The 18726-nt window shown below is 34.9% G+C and overlaps 1 protein-coding gene across 5 annotated transcripts in view; it reads left to right on the top strand.

Annotated features, from left to right (window-relative positions):
- The window catches only part of LOC149803653 (uncharacterized), a 77482-nt gene that overhangs the window by 53379 nt on the left and 5377 nt on the right, over window positions 1-18726 (top strand). For all 5 annotated transcript variants that reach the window (XM_089953417.1, XM_089953416.1, XM_089953413.1 and 2 more), the window contains 4 exons: window positions 2198-2356; window positions 3168-3731; window positions 14343-15073; window positions 16119-16277. In XM_089953417.1, coding sequence (XP_089809543.1) covers window positions 2198-2356; window positions 3168-3731; window positions 14343-15073; window positions 16119-16277 — 1613 coding nt within the window. The remainder of the gene's footprint in view (window positions 1-2197; window positions 2357-3167; window positions 3732-14342; window positions 15074-16118; window positions 16278-18726) is intronic.

Genomic DNA, 18726 nt, shown 5'->3' with positions numbered 1-18726 from the left:
TATTTTTTTTGATGACTTAGAATTTATAACTCATCAAAATTTATTTTGTTCTCTTCAAAAGAGGGTTTTGCCTTGGAATGGGGAAAGAAGTTGATTAATTTCAGATTTTACTAGTAATACATTGGCTGTTGCTATTGCATTACTTTCTATTTTGGGATTACTAGGCTTCAGTTCAATATAATTATTGCCTTCTCCAATTAGTATTGGAGGGCTAAAAATGAAAACAACATGATCCCAGTCTGGCTCCTTAGCCACAACCAACATATGGAGTACCATGCTCTTTTCCATGGATGACATGTGGAATGTGTACTGTGTCACTCATCGAAATTGACCTTAATTTTTAGTCTTTAAGGTATTTTTGGCTTTTCACCTACTTTTTTATCATTTGAGAATTTGTCTCAGTCCTTGTTTTATTTGTGTTATCCGTGTTCTTTTTGTAAATTTAAGGTGTCTTTTAGCAGCTTGCTGTGCAGGTATTGCTTCATTAAATTGTATTCTCTTTCATTGTTCTGGGGCTAGGGTAAGTATTGTCTCCGTTTTTGGGGTTTCTGTCTTCTCCTTGTTTTGCATGAATTTTATAATTATATAGTTTATAATATCATAAGATGTGGGCACAGGAATGCCCAGTGGGACACTCACCCCACCTTCTTAGTGTGCTCAGGGTATACATGCATGGACAGCTGTCCAGTTTTATTTTGATCTGACTAGGTGTGGGACTTTCCTGAAAGTTGCCACACATACAGGGGAGGAAAAAGAGCCTAATTTTCAATGGTTGATCCCATCTGTCCTTAGCATCCATGAGGAGAAGGAGAATGAGCTTCATGCCTTGGAAAAGGGTTCTTTGCCGTTCAGGGGTAATTATCATTTGGGTTTTTTTTTTCTTTGCCAACCTGGGTTTCTGGCTGAAATTTGGCTACCTTCATTAGCTACACTTCCTATGGAGAACCTTATTCTCAGTCGTATCTATTCAAGATAGACTTCTTTTCCCAGTTAGGACCATTAGGATTTATTTGGTTTCTAAAAAGGGAGGAGGAAAGGTTGGAAGCACCCTATAGTACACATCACATAGCTCATGTACATGCTCTAAGTCACCTTTTTTGCAGCAATTGGTGACATTTTTGAGAATCTGATTACACATACCTTTAAATGGCATTTATTCACTTTATTTTGCACCTTGTTTATCAAAATTCCATTGAGGATTATTTTATAAATTCCTCGAAAAATGCCTAATGGCAAATTAAGTGATAATGTACTTTGACATTTTTAGGCACAAGCAAGCAGGGTGATCTCTTTAAAATTGGTTTTGTCACGCACTATAATATAAGAGAGAACGTGTCTGCAGTTGGGAAAAAGTTGTACTACAAACATAAACAGACATGACAGTATCGTCATTTTTAAACAAATCTTGGGAAAACAAAAATATTGGCACACAAGTACAATAAAAAATTGGAGGCAATTATGAAACTTTGTCTTTTATTGAGATTCGTAAATAATGCCCATTTTTCCAATACAAATATGTTCTTTCATACATGTAAAAGACAATGGGGCTAATTTTAATTGAGTAATTCTTACCTGCTGCAATTGCAAATATTCCCCCCTCACATCCCACTCTAATGTCCTGTACACCAGGTCCAAGTCAGAAGATAGTATTAAATATGTTGACTGTGACCTTGTCAGACTGAGATCATGTTCTTTTAAATTCTGGCCTGCCAATACTAAACAGAAGGGAGTAATTAGCTTGGACTAGTTATCATGGAAAAGGAAAGCACTGCAGTATCAGGTAAGTAATACATAATTAAGATTAGTTTTTCCACCACCTCTACCCACATGATCTTTTTCATTACATCTTTTCAGTACAAGTCATTCTCATCCTCGGATATTGTTTTTAAAGTTTGCAGGTCATTAGCAAGACTTGGTGTTCTGCAGAAACCTTGCCTGGAAATCATCATGAGCACAGATTTGAAATTGAGACAGTCATAATTCAAATTTCAAAAGTAATTTGCGATTGGTTGAAACGAAAATTGAATTTGTTGAAACAAAATTTGAATTCAAGTTCAAGACTTTTATGATTTCTTGACCTTGTCTTTCTTTGTTAATATCATAGCATGTATTTAGTATTGGGGCTTTTAAAAAAAGTAAAATAAAGTTCTCCCTATTTATATCTGTTTTTAACCCTTTTTCCTTTTTTTTTTAATAGGTAGATGTGGTGTTTGAAGAGGACAAGGGCTTTTTGGCCGCTATTCAGACGTTTATGAATTCTACCAAAATTCCCATCATCATGATAACAGCTCAGGCTAGTTTTGCCTCACAGTTTGAGGGAAGATTTGAAGAACTCACATTCAAGCTGCCCTCTCCGGTAAATACTTCGCGGAAACGTGAAGAAGTGTTTTTCATACAGAATTTATAGTTTTGTTAATAGAAGAGTATTTTTTATTTGAGCCCATAATATTGGAAAGTCAGCAGTGACAGCATCAGCAGTTTTCTTTAGGTTTTGATAATCGCAAGTAAATTGACAGACATTTTTTGAAATTGAGGTAATTGTAATTTATTAATTTATGGTCAGATATACCCAGTAATCATGATTACTTTTTTGTGATTATTTACATAACATTTCACTGCTTGGAACATGAACAGTGACTTTGAATTGTATCTAATTGAAACCAAAGTGTGTTTGAGTGGTATCATGAAATGAAAAGAATGTGTATTGGTGAGATATGACTTGTTGTTTTAATTAAGAAGAAAAAAACAGGTTTGGGGTCAACTTTAGTTCTAAACTGCACACCTTGACAAAAGTTTACAGAGTGATTGCACTTGAGTATAGAAGAGGCCTATTGATTTTGGGACTAAAAGGTCAAGGTCATGTGGCTTCAAACATGTATTTGTTCCTTGACCAAACTCTATGAATGGTTTGTAGTTAGGGTAATACAGATATATAGATTCAGGAGTTATTAGGTCATAGGTTATGTAAGAAAATATTGAGGTCATTGAGATTGGTCAGTCAGCTATTCCCTATTAGTGCCTACATAGTGGACTATTAAATAACAAGGTAATCATTTATTATTCTATTCACATTACTCTTAAATGTACTGGTTAAACTTCAAATTCATTAGATGTCATGACTCTACTTGTTGCATAAAAGTTGAACTTTTGTGTCTTTACCATTTCAGTTATCTATTACTAGTCACTTACAAGTGATGTGCTTAGTAGAAAATCTGCGTACAGACTTTGAGGACTTGTTCCTTGCTGTTCAGTTCAACAGTTGTGACATCCGACGCTGTATGCTTGGTCTCCAGTTTTGGGCAGAATCGGGTGGAGGAATTTACCAGTATAATAGGTCGATCAGAGTTTCAGATCAGCCAAGCTCCACTATTTTATTTAAGGTCAGTAATGAATCACAGGATACGTTGATGGAAGATTCACAGACACAAGAAGTAGCAGGTATTTCCAGTGATCTTGATGATGATGACGATGATTTTGTCATGGCAAAGCCAGTGCGTATTGGGTCTAGAAGATTAATTGACGAGGATCAGTCAAGCTCATTGGATGGTGTTGCAGCCTTTGATAAACTTAAAGCTGAAAAGATATGTTCTGAATCTCAGCAGGCACAGGGCAAAGCAGAGGAGGAAGAGAAGGACTTACCTAAAGTACATTCTCTCCTGGTTGATAGCCAGATTACAACATCAGCTCTCATCAAGAAATCATTATGCAGCACAATTAAGACCAGTTTGCAGGTTTGCTTTTCTTGTTTTCTCTAATTTAGAGTATTGTGGTTTGTACAGAAGTTTTACCTGTCTTTTTCAATTAAACAATTTCATTAAAATAATTTGGAGCAACATTGAGGAAAACATCAGATTATTTTAAAAGTCGGATTCACTCAAGTGATATTTAATAGGAGAAAAATCATTACATACAATGTATTTAAGTGGCCTGACTGTCATTTGGCTGTTATGCATGTTAGGAAGTCGGAATGACCAGCTAACTATTGTAGGATTGATCTATCCTTACAGGACAAAATTAATGTCATCAAAGAGTAAGAATCAGTGCCAAAACCTGTGATGAAGAAACCTGGAGTGGAATTTGACTTAGGAACATGACAAATTCTGCCAAATATTTTAAACAGTATGGATTATCATTTGTAATTCTAATGGGCTTGGAGTAAAGCTATAAAAGTCATTCATTCCTTAAATGTTACTTGAGATGAGGACTGTATTTCTGTGTTGTACAACTGTATTTATTCATCTGACCAGATGTGAGTTTTGGAAGGAACATATATATGTTCAGCTAATTTTCCCTTAAATGTAAAGAAGACCCCCCCCCCATTAAAACTCAGCTTCTAAATTTATGCACTAAAACATAAAGTCTTATAATCTCTCTCTCTCTCTCTCTCTCTCACATAAGTGCTTCTAAAAAGACAAAACCTCTCAAAACATAATTAAATTTTGTCCCAAGGGTTTTTGGTAAAGAGGAGTTAACAATGAGATTCATTCTCTCTTGTGATTTCGATAGAGACATGGTTCCCATGTTGCTGGGAAATCTGGTAAAGTCAGGAAAAATGATAATTTTTTTCCCCAACCGTGAACAGTCCTTGAATTTTGCAAATATTGATGAAAGTGAAGAAAAACCTGGGAATTTTCCACCCCCACCTGACGAAAGAAACAGTAACCTAATTGTTTCACAAATTAACTGATCATGAGTTAAGTTTATTGAATTGACCAGACTATTCAGAGGTTGCAGTCCGGATCATTTGTGTGCTTACCATAAAAATATTTGTATAGTCCGTCCAAATCCTCAGTGGATTAGATTTGTCTAATTGACTGGTTATTTCACAATCCACTCGATATCATCTTTTCCTACATGGAAGGTATGAAAACCAGTCTAGTAATAAAATAAATAAACATGGTGGTAGCCGCTTATCAGATGGTATTTGATTTGCTGACAGACAAGATGAAACACCAGTGTAGATGAAATTTGATCTTGTACTCGTCATTTGGATTGCTAGTCGCATGAATACAGACCTGCAAACCCTTATGATTTTGCTGTAAGCCTTAACGAAAATGACCCTTAAAATACGGACTTAGGAATAAGTAAAAAAATTACGGAAATATGATTGTTGCAGTAAAATCTGGATAATTTGGCTCGTCCATTTTTTATTTGGATCTGGGTTTCATATTAGCTTTAGTTAAATTAAAGAACAAGACTATCTGTACAGTAGTTCCTCAGACACTTAAAACTGTACATATTTTTCTATGTGAAGCGTGTGCATGATCGAACTGTTGATTATAGAATATTTTAAAATTGGCATCCAGCTACCAATACAAGTTAAAGACGAAAAAGTAAGCCTCTTAAAAATGTTTTAATAAACCAGTACTGAGGAATAAAAAGAAATATTTGGATTGTTCTGAATAAAAGCACGAAGTGACAGTTACGTTTAGTGGACATCATGTTTCGATATGAGTATCTCATATGGCAGGAGATATGACTGCTATCATAATGTGAAATGAAGAAATAAATTACAAGAATTTATGTTGAATGATAGCAACAAGCCATTGGGCTGCATAGGGTTTGGAACTGAAGTCTGTGCAACTGTACGAGAGGTAAATAAGGTGTGTATACACTTTACAAACTTTTCAAATTAACAGTGTTTACTGGTGATATATCAGTTTGGAATACAAACTTTTTAAATAAACGTTTTCTAACTTCACATTAGCAGTACGTGATATTTTGTGACACCATACTGAAAACTGGTCAAGCTGACAGAAAAAAATCAACTGCCTTAATGAGACGATCTTGTTAGGGCTGGCAGGTCTGTGAATACACAAATCTTGCAACCCACATCATAGGTCCAGTAGCCACATGATATCAATAATAATCTGTTTGAAATGTAGAAAAAATATAAAAATATTAAATGAATAGGTCGCATACTGTTTGTTATAAACAAGAACAAAATGAAAGAACACAAAATTCTGTATATATTTATTCAAAGAACAACTACGCATGTTGACAAGTGCTCTCTGCTTGATGAATCTGGCTCTCTTCAGATTGCTACAGCAGTGACAGGTTTCTAATCATTGTTCTTGGAATAAATATTTTGAAAATTATGTGACATTTTGAATTTTTTACAAACGGTATGTGACTTTAATTTGATATATTTGAATTTTCATTCAACAACGTTAAAAAGAGGTTTTGTTATTTATATTACATGACTACTAGACTTTCATTGTCATACGCACTCTGCACAGGGTTCCCATACTACCGGGAAATCGGGAGAAAGTCGGAAGAAATGATTTGAAAAATTCCCAACCATGAAAAGTCCTTGAATTTTGCAAATATTGATGAAAGTCGGGATAAACCCGGGAATTTTCCTCCACAACTTGACGTCCGAAACAATTGCGAAAATTGAGTCGTAACTGAACTGATCGTCAGTTAAATTTATTGAGTTCTAATGAGAAAAGTAGGAGTTTGTAGTATGGATCATTTGGGTGCTTGCCATAAATATATTTGTTGAGACAGTCCAAATGTTCAGTGGATTAGGTTCATCTGGTAGACTTTTTGTTTCACAGACAGTTTGATATCCGTATCTTTTTTTATATGGAAAGTATGAAAACCAGTATAGAATCACAAGAGGCCAACATGGTGGCCTTAAAGCATAGCCGCTTTGCAGATGGGCTTTTAAACTTAAATGTTATTAAATCGAGTTATACTTGCATGAAATTGATATGAAATTTATTTATTTTCTCAGAAATTGCAAGCATTAAAATCGTTACGCCTTTAATCTGCTGAAAGACGATAAAACTAATGCATTTATGAAATTTGAACAGGTACTAGCGATTTCAATTGCTATTCGCACAAGCACACAGAATCTCACAACCTTCATTTTCAAATTTTGTAGAAAAAATTAAATGAAAGTCATATACTGGTTGTAATAAAAATACAAAAACGAAAGAGCACAAAATTCTCTATATTTATACCGAGACCAATTTCCAAAGTTTTGTTGTATCATGTGACTACCAAGTTGACATGTGCTCTCTTACGCTGGGAGCATACAAAGCAGGGAACCAGACTACTGTGCTTGATGAATCAGACTGGCCAAGTTTCTTGTAGTTGTTCTCGAAATAAATATGTTGAGAATTATATGTTCTTTATGGTTTTTACAAAAGGTATCAGACTTTCGGTTAATGTAATTGAAATTTTGTACAACGACATTAAAAAGGAGTTTGTTGTTGATATCACGTCACTATTGGACTTCTGATGTCGTTGTGTGAGAGTAGTGTAGTCATCTTACTATTAATGCAAATGGCGAGTACCGGGTCAGGTTTCATCTATGCCAAGTTTTGTCTAGTCTGTCAGCGGATTAAAGACATAACGATTGTAATACTTGCCATTTTTAAGAAAATAAATAATTTTCCTATCGATTTCATGCAGCTGTAAGTCGATATAACATAGTTTAAATTTGCTAGATCTGCTGGTAAGCTATCTTACGGTGGTGGCAGATCACAAATTTTTTGTATGTAATAGCTCTGAACCACACTCCATCTTAAATGTCCAAATGTGAAAAATGGGGTTGGAATATTCTGAGGAAACCCGAATTAGAAAATTTAGAATCTCTGAGCTTAACTTTGGTTAACTATTATGCAGTGACATATAGCTTGAAGCATTGGTTTCAGATCTTAAATAGAATGCAGGAGAAATGGGAAATTGTCGTCCCTTTTATTATATATCAAGAAACTATAAGAACCCATGTATCAATACAGGTTTTGTGACTGGTTTATTGAACTACAAGAAGACAATTTGATTTTACAGAAAATTCAGTCCTTGTTTATACAACAATATATAATTTTGAAGGTCTTTTGTCAAAATTTAAATCAGTCCTTTTGTAAATGTCTTTAAATGATGGATTTTTTAAAAATCAAATCGTGTTAAGAAGTTTATGTTAGTTGAAAAATCTTGTTTGAGATTTTATTTGCACACATAAATTCAGGGTTAAACTTTTTTTGTTACAAGATAAGATTCTAATACTTTGCATTTTATGTTTTTTTATTTCATATTGTGGTAAGAAATGTTTACTTTGTATAACATGCACATATATTGCTCTACAATTCTTTATAATTAAAGGTTTGAAAGGAAACAATAATTTATGCTCATTATGTTGTTCCATGTAGAAACATAATGTAGGTCAGCAAAATAAAGTTAGAATTTGTATTCTGTACATTGAAATGGCTTTAAATGCCATTTTATAGGAATATAGTCAGATTTGTTTCATGTGACTCATTTTGTGGTTTTGTACATGATCATCTTTGCAGACACAGGTTTTGGAGAGTCTTGAAAGATGAACATTTTCAGATTTGGAAAAGGCATGTTTTATAATCCAAAATGTTCTTTAATTCCTTTCAGTAATGGTCATATTTTAACCTTGAAAAAATTAATTTCATCCTGGAAAAAACCTGGAAATTTGTATTTAGAAAAGTGTGGGAACCATGTCTGCACCACTGCCACTAAATAAGCAACTAGCCATCTGGCGATTTACTATCCAACTTTTGATATCATCCCAACACTGATCAACTTGGATGTCATGTCTGTATGTTTAGAACATCAAATTAATACCAAACACATGGCCCTATTACTTTCTTATTTTCATCACTTGCTCAGGTCATTTTTTTATATACCTCAATTGTAATTTAAATTTAAATACAATTCTTTGTAAAATAAAAATGTGCTAACATGTTTTTGCAAAGTGTAAAATTGTCCATGTGAATTTGAGCACTTCATTGTCGAATCTTCAGTTTCAAAGGTACTTAGTTTTTAATTCAACTTTGGAGGTAAGTAATTCTTGCATGTAGTTCAAAATCGCATATGCCTAAATAGAAGTGATTGATTTTTGAAAAACAGCGGAACTTGTGAAGTTTGATAATGTATGTTGAAATTTGTGTAGTTATGTGACTAACAATCCCAATGGCTAGTACCAGGTTTCATCTACCTTGTAGTTTCATCTAGTTTAGCAGTGTTCATCTGTTATTTGATTACTTATTGGATACAATGATTGTTTGTGTTAGTAATGGACCTGGATAAACCTAGTAAGTCAAAATTTGCTTTAGATTGGGCAACAGATCCACTTTTTCACTTGTTTTTAAAGGCATGTTTGTGACCTTTTGGCTAGAAATTGTACCTGCTTTGCATTATCATGTTAATTAAATCTTTGTATCAAATAAAAATCTAGGGGGTGTAATAAAAGAGCTATATGTTGTTTGTCAGGTCTGCTGGTTTCAGTTGAACCATTAAACACTGTTATAAATATTATTTTGTAAGTAATATAATTATGCTACTTTAAATTAGCCTGCTCATTCACAACTGTGATCAAAAAGAGCAAAGCAACAAATTGAAATGAGTACTTAGTGAACTAAAAGCTTTGTTGATATGGTTAATTATCAGGAAGCAAGTTCCATAACTTTTGTGAACTTAAAATCCCTAAATTGGCACACAGGTTTCCTCAGGGATAAAAAAATGTTTCATTATTGCTTGGAATGAAATCACAGCATCAGTATTTTACTAAATAAATTCCCCCTCCCCCCGGACCCCGAGTGGCCGTGTGGTCTAAAGCGCTCTTCGTTATGAATCACTGCCATCTCACCTCTGTCTGCGGCGGTTCGAGTCTAAGATTCAGCCAATGTGGTTATATGAGAAAGCTTGCCAGTAGCTTCTCGTGGGTCAGTGGTTCTTTCTGGGGTTTTCCCGGGTTCTTCCTCCACCATTATTTCTGGCCGCCATGTATAGCCTATTGTGTGCTGAAAAATGGCGTTAAACCCCACAACAACAACAAAAACAACAACAACAACCAAAAAAAATTTGGGTTCAACATTGACAATTGTTTCACAAAATAAACGTTCGGTTTTTTTTAAAACAAAAAAGAAAACTCATTTTGTTGTGAATTAAGAACAACAGAAAGTAGTGACATAATACACAATGTTTTTGCATACATGTAATGGTTGGTGAAACCAGATGAATTAATGCAGTTAGCATGTTTTCATTATTTATGACAAAATTATTTAAAGAATTACCATATAAACTCGCATATAAGCCGAATAATTTAGAAAAAATAAAGGCCTGGAAGGGGGGGGGTTGGCTTATCCACGGGGCAATGTCTAAACTTGACAGTTTTTAGGTCTTTTTGTTGACAGCTTTAATGGCTGTAAATCTTGGGACACGTAACAATAATTTTTTCATTGTCCTAAGACATAGGCGTGTAAAAAAGTCATTTTTGGTGACCCGACAATTATTAAACTGTTATAAAGTACTATGATTAATTTTGGTATTATTTTGCATGTGCACATTTTCTGATTTCTCCAACACAAAGTTAAATAAAGGTAAATACAGACTTCATAATTCGTGGGCCGGTTGAGTTTACCAGGGAGGCCATGCTGAACTATAATGTACAGTACTTACACAGTGCAGAGCATGCATAGTGTCACTTAAATCCTCATTTATTCCCAAACATAGATGCAGATTTTGCTTTATTAATTGTTTCGACCAAATTGCATTCTTCCCGAAAACAATTCACCTAGTTCTTAATAGCTGTTTCATTTACGTTGAATCACGCGCTCACAAGTTACTCATTTTCAGTGATATAAGCAATCCTACAAATTGAGGTTATATTTAAAAAAAGTTACGCACTTTTACCTATATAAGGCACATAACCATCATAATTTACATGTCCATGAAGAGTGGTAATAATAAAGGCTAAAATTCTCATATAGATCAACTAAGATCAACATCAGTCAATTTTAGTTTTGTGTTTTAGCTGAACATACATCATAACTTTCCACACATTGGAAAGCTTGAGGTTTCGGTGTCTCCTGTGTTGATAGTCAACAAATTTGTCTTTTCGTTTTGCGACAGCAGTACAGGCCAGTTAATCATTAAAACCCTGTAACTGGCTTGTGATGAGGAAATTTTGACCAATAACTATACCAGTACATTGATGTGTAATTGCTTTTTATCCCATAATATTAGCACAGTTACCATAGTTTCGAAAAATGGGGTGTAAGGCATACCTATGAACTTTTCAAAAGCCAAGTAGGGAGACTGAATGACAAAATAGAGATTGGGACCTAAAATTGGGAGGTTTTTCAAGGCATTTTTAAAGCCTTGTTTTCACTAAATATTGATCGATCTTCCTGGTCCAATATGCATGAAATTCGCATAAAGACTCGCCATTTCTCCCTGTGATGTGCTGTATTTATTTTCCCCCGGGACGTGCCCTATTTTCATATTCTGGTCAGCTTTGGTCAAACTGCACAATAGCTAAAGATTAGTCTTAAATAAACAAGCAAGAAAGTCAGCACGACCAATTAAAAGTTAATCCTAATCCATGCAACTATTTTGTGAAAACGATTGGCCCTCCATAGTAATTCAAAGAAACTATGTTCTAAACTCACTGTTGTGTGTAATTGAAGCAGAGGATTCCCAATTTCGTTGAACTAAAGGTACCAAAATAGCCAGCCTCATGGTACCAATATGTGGCAACTATTTTCCCCTCTTTGAATATCCAACCTTATTCCCTTATTGTCAACTCATAAAGCATTTAGTATTGTTTATTATAAAACATGTAATGTGAATTAGTTTTTTTGAGAACACATTTGCAGCATGGTATCTATTTTCATTCCTTCTTTTAATTTAACGATGGTAATTAACATTGCTATATATGACATAAAAATGCCAGGTGTTCACTTGTGTAAGTTTCTTTTGTGGGAATGGAGCTATAGCATATGGAGTTACAGCATTCGTAGTGATCATTCTTGGGATTGAAATTAATTGTGGACAATTTTATTGTTGTGGTTTAATTTTTGTTCTGGTTTATTATTTTATTTTTGTATTATTGCAGAGGTTAAAAAAAATCATTAATTTATGTGAATAATTTTTAAACTTAACTTTTTTTTTAGTGAAGAAGCAAATTTTTATAGTAATTATTTCATCACAACAGTAATTCACAGGTGATACAACAGAACATGTAGGACTTTTCTTGTTTAGAAGAAATGAAGATCAAAGACGTAATAATTGGGAGTTCTCTGCAAAAATTGGAAGATATTATGAAATCGTGAGGTAGACATAGAGCAACCCCAAAAATCGGGAGCTTTTTTCCCTCCCGGCATGAAAGTTGACAGGTATGGTGTAAGGTCGCTTACATCAAAGCAAACTACAACTCAGATTTTACGATATTAGCATAACTTTTGAAGCATTATTTCTGAAACTTTATTATTGTATTTTGGAGATATAATTAAAGTTTAGCCCATGATTTGGCTCCAGGGGCTGTACTTAATTCAGCATATAATCAAACCTACAATGTACATGCGGTGGCGCCATTTATGTAAATACATTCAGTAGCCTAATTGCGAGCGTTGAATCAAACCGTTTTGTTCTTCATTTTTTTATCATACTGGGATTACATTTTAATGAGTTAGGTATTTACAATTTCAAAGCAAAAAAAAATTGTAATTACTGGTCCACTGATATAAAATGTCCAATGCAGTAATAAAGCATAAACAGTAATCGAGTCAGAAGGGAGCGGTAGTGTTACAGCAACTCGCAATTGCTAAATTCTTGTCATTGTTCGATCAAACTATACACAAATCTAAATTAGGCAGAAACAATAAGAAAACAAAACTAAATAAATGTATACCATTTCTTTTTAATAATCATACCTCTAGATAAGTATACTTGTAATTTTATTAAAATAACTAAACACATTTAGAATTTACTTCTTGCATCTTGAGATGTCTTGGAGTTGTAAGTTTGCTCATACGCGGGTCATGCACTTTTTAGTGTTTATACCTGTTCAGTTTGGGGGTCAGCTTATACATGAACGGGCTTATACGCGAGTATATACAGTATCAAATTTTTGTACAAAACAGTCTATCACTAATGGTGAATATCAACAATATATGCATGATTCTTTAATCACATGATTGAGACATGTCACACAGTGACCTAAATGAAATGTGAAATCCAACTTTCAGAACAAATTTAAGATAAACAAAACAATGGAAAACCAAAACCAAAAACGTGTCTTGTTTTAGTTATTTTCTTGAATATGTGAATGTAAAAGTGTATGCATTCCCTTGTACAGAGGTCTCATAAATGCTTAATCATGCATATTTGGATGCAAATTTTTCATCTGGGACACAGAAAATCATGCAGGAGTCCTCCATATGTAGGCAATAGTTTGGTGTCAGATTCAAAGGCTTGGCAGTCCTGCTTCAACCACCTGCTGAGAGTGAAAATGTGTTGATCAATTGATCATTTTAGCAGTGCAGATATTTACAATGACAAAATTCAGTTGCTGAAAGGCCCCAGATGTACATGTTGTCATTATAATAAGAGTACATCAAAAGAACATGATGCAGTAGCTCAAAGACTTCGACTAGCTGCCATGTGGTGGGAAAATATGCTGATATTTAGAATGGCTGAATTCAGAGGCAGAAAGACGCAGCGATGTACTGTGGCCATTATAAGAGTACATCAAATGAACAAATTTAGCTTTCATTATTGTGTTCGTTTCCTAGTGTAGCGGAATACGTAGTGCATGTGACCTCGAAAACAAAGCATTTAAAGACTTAGACAAAATGCTGTTTTCAAAATTTGGATAAATGTTTTGGGATTAAATGGCAAACTGAGGAAGATTGAAATGAATTCAGAGTAGTGCTGAAGTTACCAGAACTAACAGTTCAGATGGAACAGTAGCCAAGTGTAAGAAATTGTGTAATGCCTGGCTTAGTGTTTGGAAGAAGGCCCTTACTTGAATTGACAAAATTCAGTCTCAATCTCTTTGACAAACAAAAGCTATATCTCAGTGTTGTGAAGAATTTGGAAAATTAAACTCAATGACAGAAATGGTTCTTATCATCTGGACATTCAGCCACTTCATGTGTGCCCAGTGTGCTTATGGGAACAGCAACTTGCTGGTGGGGCTGGACTCCTAGTTTTGAAATCATAGTGAGACCTCTTTTATCACTGAATGAGCTGGCTGCAGTCCAGAAGCTAATGATTGGTAATAAGCTTAGTCGAGAACACCTCTTTGATTGTCAGATATGGTTTTTATTTGCCATTTTAATGGATAAACAAACCAATATATTCACATTTGTAATAGCCTATGATCAATAACTAGTTAGAGCATTTGTGACAGAATATTTGATCTTTTGGTCTTGTCTGGCATTAATAGAGAATTTTTAATCTCTCTCTCTCTCTCTCTCTCTCTCTCTCTCTCTCTCTCTCACACTCACACTAACTGTAAATTGAATGCATCTTTGTTCATACTAATCTAGAGTTGACTGTATTTTTTGGTTTTTCTTCAGACTTTCCCCACTTCAGATTTGTTAGAGATCTGTGCAAGGTACAGGGAGAATGGATGTGATGTCCTCTACAGCAATTTAACACAGTTACTTCCCCTTCCCAGAATCATAGTTGACTCTTTCCCACCATATGTGCGAAAAAGTGAAACGCCAGACAGTAGGAAACCAAAGAGGAGGAGGATAAAGAATGATTTGTTTGACAGTGAAGGATCAGATGAGGAGACTCGTCAGATTCAGGGGGATGATAATGATGCCATGAAACATCCTGTGTCATCGTCAGATGATACGCATGATAATCAGGCTACAAATGTAAAGTTGGATGAATCAGACAAAAGCTTTAGTATTCATGTACAAAAGTCTTTAGGTTGTTTTGCAGATTATTATGATACCTTGTCTTTACTTGATGTTATGGATGCTCAGATGGAATGCAAGGACTTGAATCGGCTTAGACTTGTGGATCATTCCCGTTGTAGGCTTCTAGATGGTATTGATGATAATCCATCAAAGTTTGAACAACAAAGAAAAGGTTCTATATCTCAGCATCAGCTGGGTTCAGAATTGGAAGTTCGAAGCTTTCACAAGTTTTATTGCGAGATAGACTCCATACAGAAGAAACTTGAAAACCTTTGTGAAAATAGCCCAGCAAAAGAGGCCATGACACTGTTGGTATTGAAGGGACAGGACAAGTTTGCTGTATCAGTATCACCCATTAGGACACCCTCTTTAGAATCCAGGTAACATTTTCTACTAAAGTTGTGAAAGAAAGAATGAAAAATCTTGATTAGTTAAATCATATTTTTGGCATGTTGAATGAATTGAAAACCTTTCTAGCTGTTTGAATAATCAGTTACACTCTCAGTTGCATATGCAATAATTACAAGATTATTAATTTCTTGCCTTTCTTCCCAAAAAGTACTAGATGTGAGAGCATGATATCATTCAGCAGCAGCATCAAATCATTGTTTAAAATAAATTGTACACCCATATCTCTGGAAAGGAAGAGACATCTTGTTCTGATAAACCTTTGTATTAGCATTACAGTCCATTTTTAACGAAAGTCATCAAGGTATTATAAAGGTGAAATGGAGAAGGACAAATACAAAAATGTAGGTAGGTAGAGAAGTAAAATTTCATACAAATTCCAGTGCTTTAATGTAATTTTCAAATTACTGTCATAATTTATTTGTAAATTTATTTGTTATATATGCAGTTAATTATCATTTAGAATATGTCTTCATATATTGGTGATTTAGTTTTGGTCTCACCTGTAGAATAAGACAAAGGTATCTCTTTTCTGGCGCTGATGGTGATGGTAACATCGTGTTAAAGTTTCGAGTTACAGATTTTACAGAACATTTACAGCATGGGGAGGGGCCCTGAGTGGCCAAGTGGTCTAAAGTGCTCTCCGTTATGGTTCACTGCCATCTCACCTCTGTCTGCATGGGTTCGAGTCTCGGATTCGGCCAAGGATGGTATGTGAGAAAACTGCCAGTAGCTTCTTGTGGGTCGGTGGTTCTTTCCAGGGTTTTCCCAGGTTCCTTCTTCACCATTAATACTGGCCGCCATGTATAGCCGTGTGCTGAAAAATGGCGTTAAACCCTGCAACAACAACAACAGCATGGGGAGGGGGATACATGGTTGCATTGACACAGGTGAGACACTTGTGTTTTATGAAACACCTGCTTTTCACTAATAGCAATTAACAAAAATTGGATACAGGATGGATGAAGAATTTTAATCATACCGGTACTATGGTTCATATATGCTTCTTTTACTCAGGATACCAAGCAGCATAAAGAGATGTATGGACAATGTACTGAACAATTTGCCATTAACAGTCCACAACCACTACTCAGACCTCTCACTGGATTACCTCCCATTGTTACAAGTCATCTCCAGGTCAGAACAGTGCAGACATTTGGCCAAAACGAAAAGAAGGTGAGATTTTTCTATGCTTGAACTTTTTGTTTTCCTTCTCGTGAAGCTGCAACATACAGATACCTTGCACAAAACATTAGGAAGTGGCATTTATAATTTATTAGAGTTTAGGTTACAGTTTCTAAGTTCCATAAATTTCCTAAACCACTTAATTTTTTTCATAGGTGGGCTGAATCATTATCAAGCTAAGACAACTCATTCTGCAAGACACTCACCTCTTTGGGTCATAGTCACAATCATAGATTTTTTTAAAATGGTTTTTGTTAAAGTAGTTTTATTTGGTTACATTTTCGCTTGAAGGATTTGTTCGTACTTGTGAATCATTATGAAGCTAAAAGACTTTTACAAACGTGGGTAAAGCATGCTGCCAATCCCCAGTCCTTCTTGTTTCAAGCATGCTGCAAATCCCCAGCCCTACTCAGGTTAAATATATTACCATTATTCAACCCTACTCAGGTCAAGCATGCTGCCAATCCCCTGCCCTACTCAGGTCAAATGTGTTGCCAATACCCAGCCCTACTAGAGTCAGGAATGCTGCCAGTCCTCAGACCTACTACAGGGTTTTTATGGTCTTTGAAGATCTTAGATAGTTTGGGGAAAGTGAGGTAGCATTTTCAAGGCCTTGAAAGTTTGGGAAAATCAAGCAGATTACCCTGAGGTCTTTAAATGTCTTTGAAAATTTAAATAAACCCAAAAAGTTCATTTATTTCCATAATCACAAATAAAATTGTCCAAGGTTGTTAGATTTAGATATATAGTCTGACTAAACCAACCCATTTGTTTGTACCCCATTACCGATTTCAATAATGGAAGCCTTTAATGTGATAAAAAGTGCAAGGAACTTAGTTCATTCATTGATTTATAATTTCTAACCTGACTGTTAGTAGAGTGGCCCTAACACTGTCATAATCTGTGCGTTTCCTGCTTAACGGAAGTTTTCAATATAGGTGGCACTCTACAGTTTTGTATTTTGCATAGGGTTAGGATTTTAAAGAAAAAGAAGTTGCCCGGCTTTCCTCACTGGTTATACTGGCTATTTAAAAAAGACCTTATATATCTTAGGTATAATGCAAAGAACCTTTAATTCCCTTTATTTTAGTGTATGATTGATGGGTGTACTATGGGTTATAGAGTATACAGCTTGGCCTGACTTCAGATGTGCACCTTTCAAAAAAGTGCTAGCTCTACTTGGTCATTTTCACTTGCCTTGGTGGCAACTTTCATTACGCATGCACTCTTCATCAAAGCAAGCTGGCTACACTCTTCATCAAAGGCAGTCAGCACCATAACTATTTTCAGCACATATTTTTTCTTCTAATTTCATGGTGTTTGTTTTTCATTATCATATCATTATATATGTTTTTAGGTGTTATTTAATGTTGTAAAACACTTAGAGCTTCTAAAGATTAGGCGCTATACAAAGTCCTAATTATTATTATTATTATAATCCCAAATAAAATTGTCTAAGGTTGTTAGATTCGGATGTAGTTGGCTTCTTTCTTTTGATGAATCGTTCAGTTTGATTGGATGAGTCCATCTTTGACCAATTAAAATGTTCATTACACTAATTCACAATATTTTTTGACAAGACTGTTCAGCCAATTGAATTTTGGTTACATTTAACAAGCGCTCACTCTATGTGGAAAGTGCGCGAAAGTAACATACAATCAAGGATTCAAATTTTGTTCAGTTGATTTACATCTTCAGTTTTGTTTCACCTCGTGTTTAAAAATGTCAGGTCTTTGCTCTTTCAACTATATCTGGATTGAACAAGAGAAATACAAGGAATGGCTGAAAAAAGGATAAAACATGTAAACGAAAGGTGTATTGTACATTGTGTAAAAAGACAATCTTGGCTTTTATGGGAGAATGAGTCTTTACAAGTCATGCCAAAGGTAAGATGCAAATTAGTACACAGTAAATACACACTGTTATGAATTATGTGTAAGGCAGGAAGAGAAGTCCCGATGTGATTTAATATTGACTCAGTACGGAAAATTAGTGGACGAAGTTATCCAATTGGACAATCATTCCATGAAATGCTTCAATAGAACAGATGACAGGTTTGATGAAGTGTTTCATTCTGTCCTTTCCAAAAAAAAGAAATATGTTGAACTTTGGAATATTCTCCAGAAAATGTTGTTGTCACATGGGCAGGCAACAGTGGAGAGATGATTTTCTGTCAACAAACAGGTATCTGTTGAGAACCTCAACAGAGAAAGCCTCAGAGTTCAAAGGCTAATCATTGACACAATGAGAAATCAGGTGGACTTTTGAAAATCATCAGTATCATTGAAGCGATGACAAATGCCTCCTCTTCAAGACATAAGTACCATGCCTGTCTGGATAAGAAGAAAGCAGAGGAGGAGCATGAGGAGAAGATCAGAAAACTATAGAAACGGGAGTTAGCCATAGATGAAGTGGAAGAACTTAAGGCCAAAAAGCTGCA

The sequence above is a fragment of the Sinohyriopsis cumingii genome, chromosome 3 (assembly GCF_028554795.1).
Source record: "Sinohyriopsis cumingii isolate HCF-2022 chromosome 3, ASM2855479v2, whole genome shotgun sequence".
Taxonomy (NCBI): Eukaryota; Metazoa; Mollusca; class Bivalvia; order Unionida; family Unionidae; genus Sinohyriopsis; species Sinohyriopsis cumingii.
Note: the sequence above shows the minus strand (reverse complement) of the source record. Positions and strands in the feature narration are given on the sequence as shown.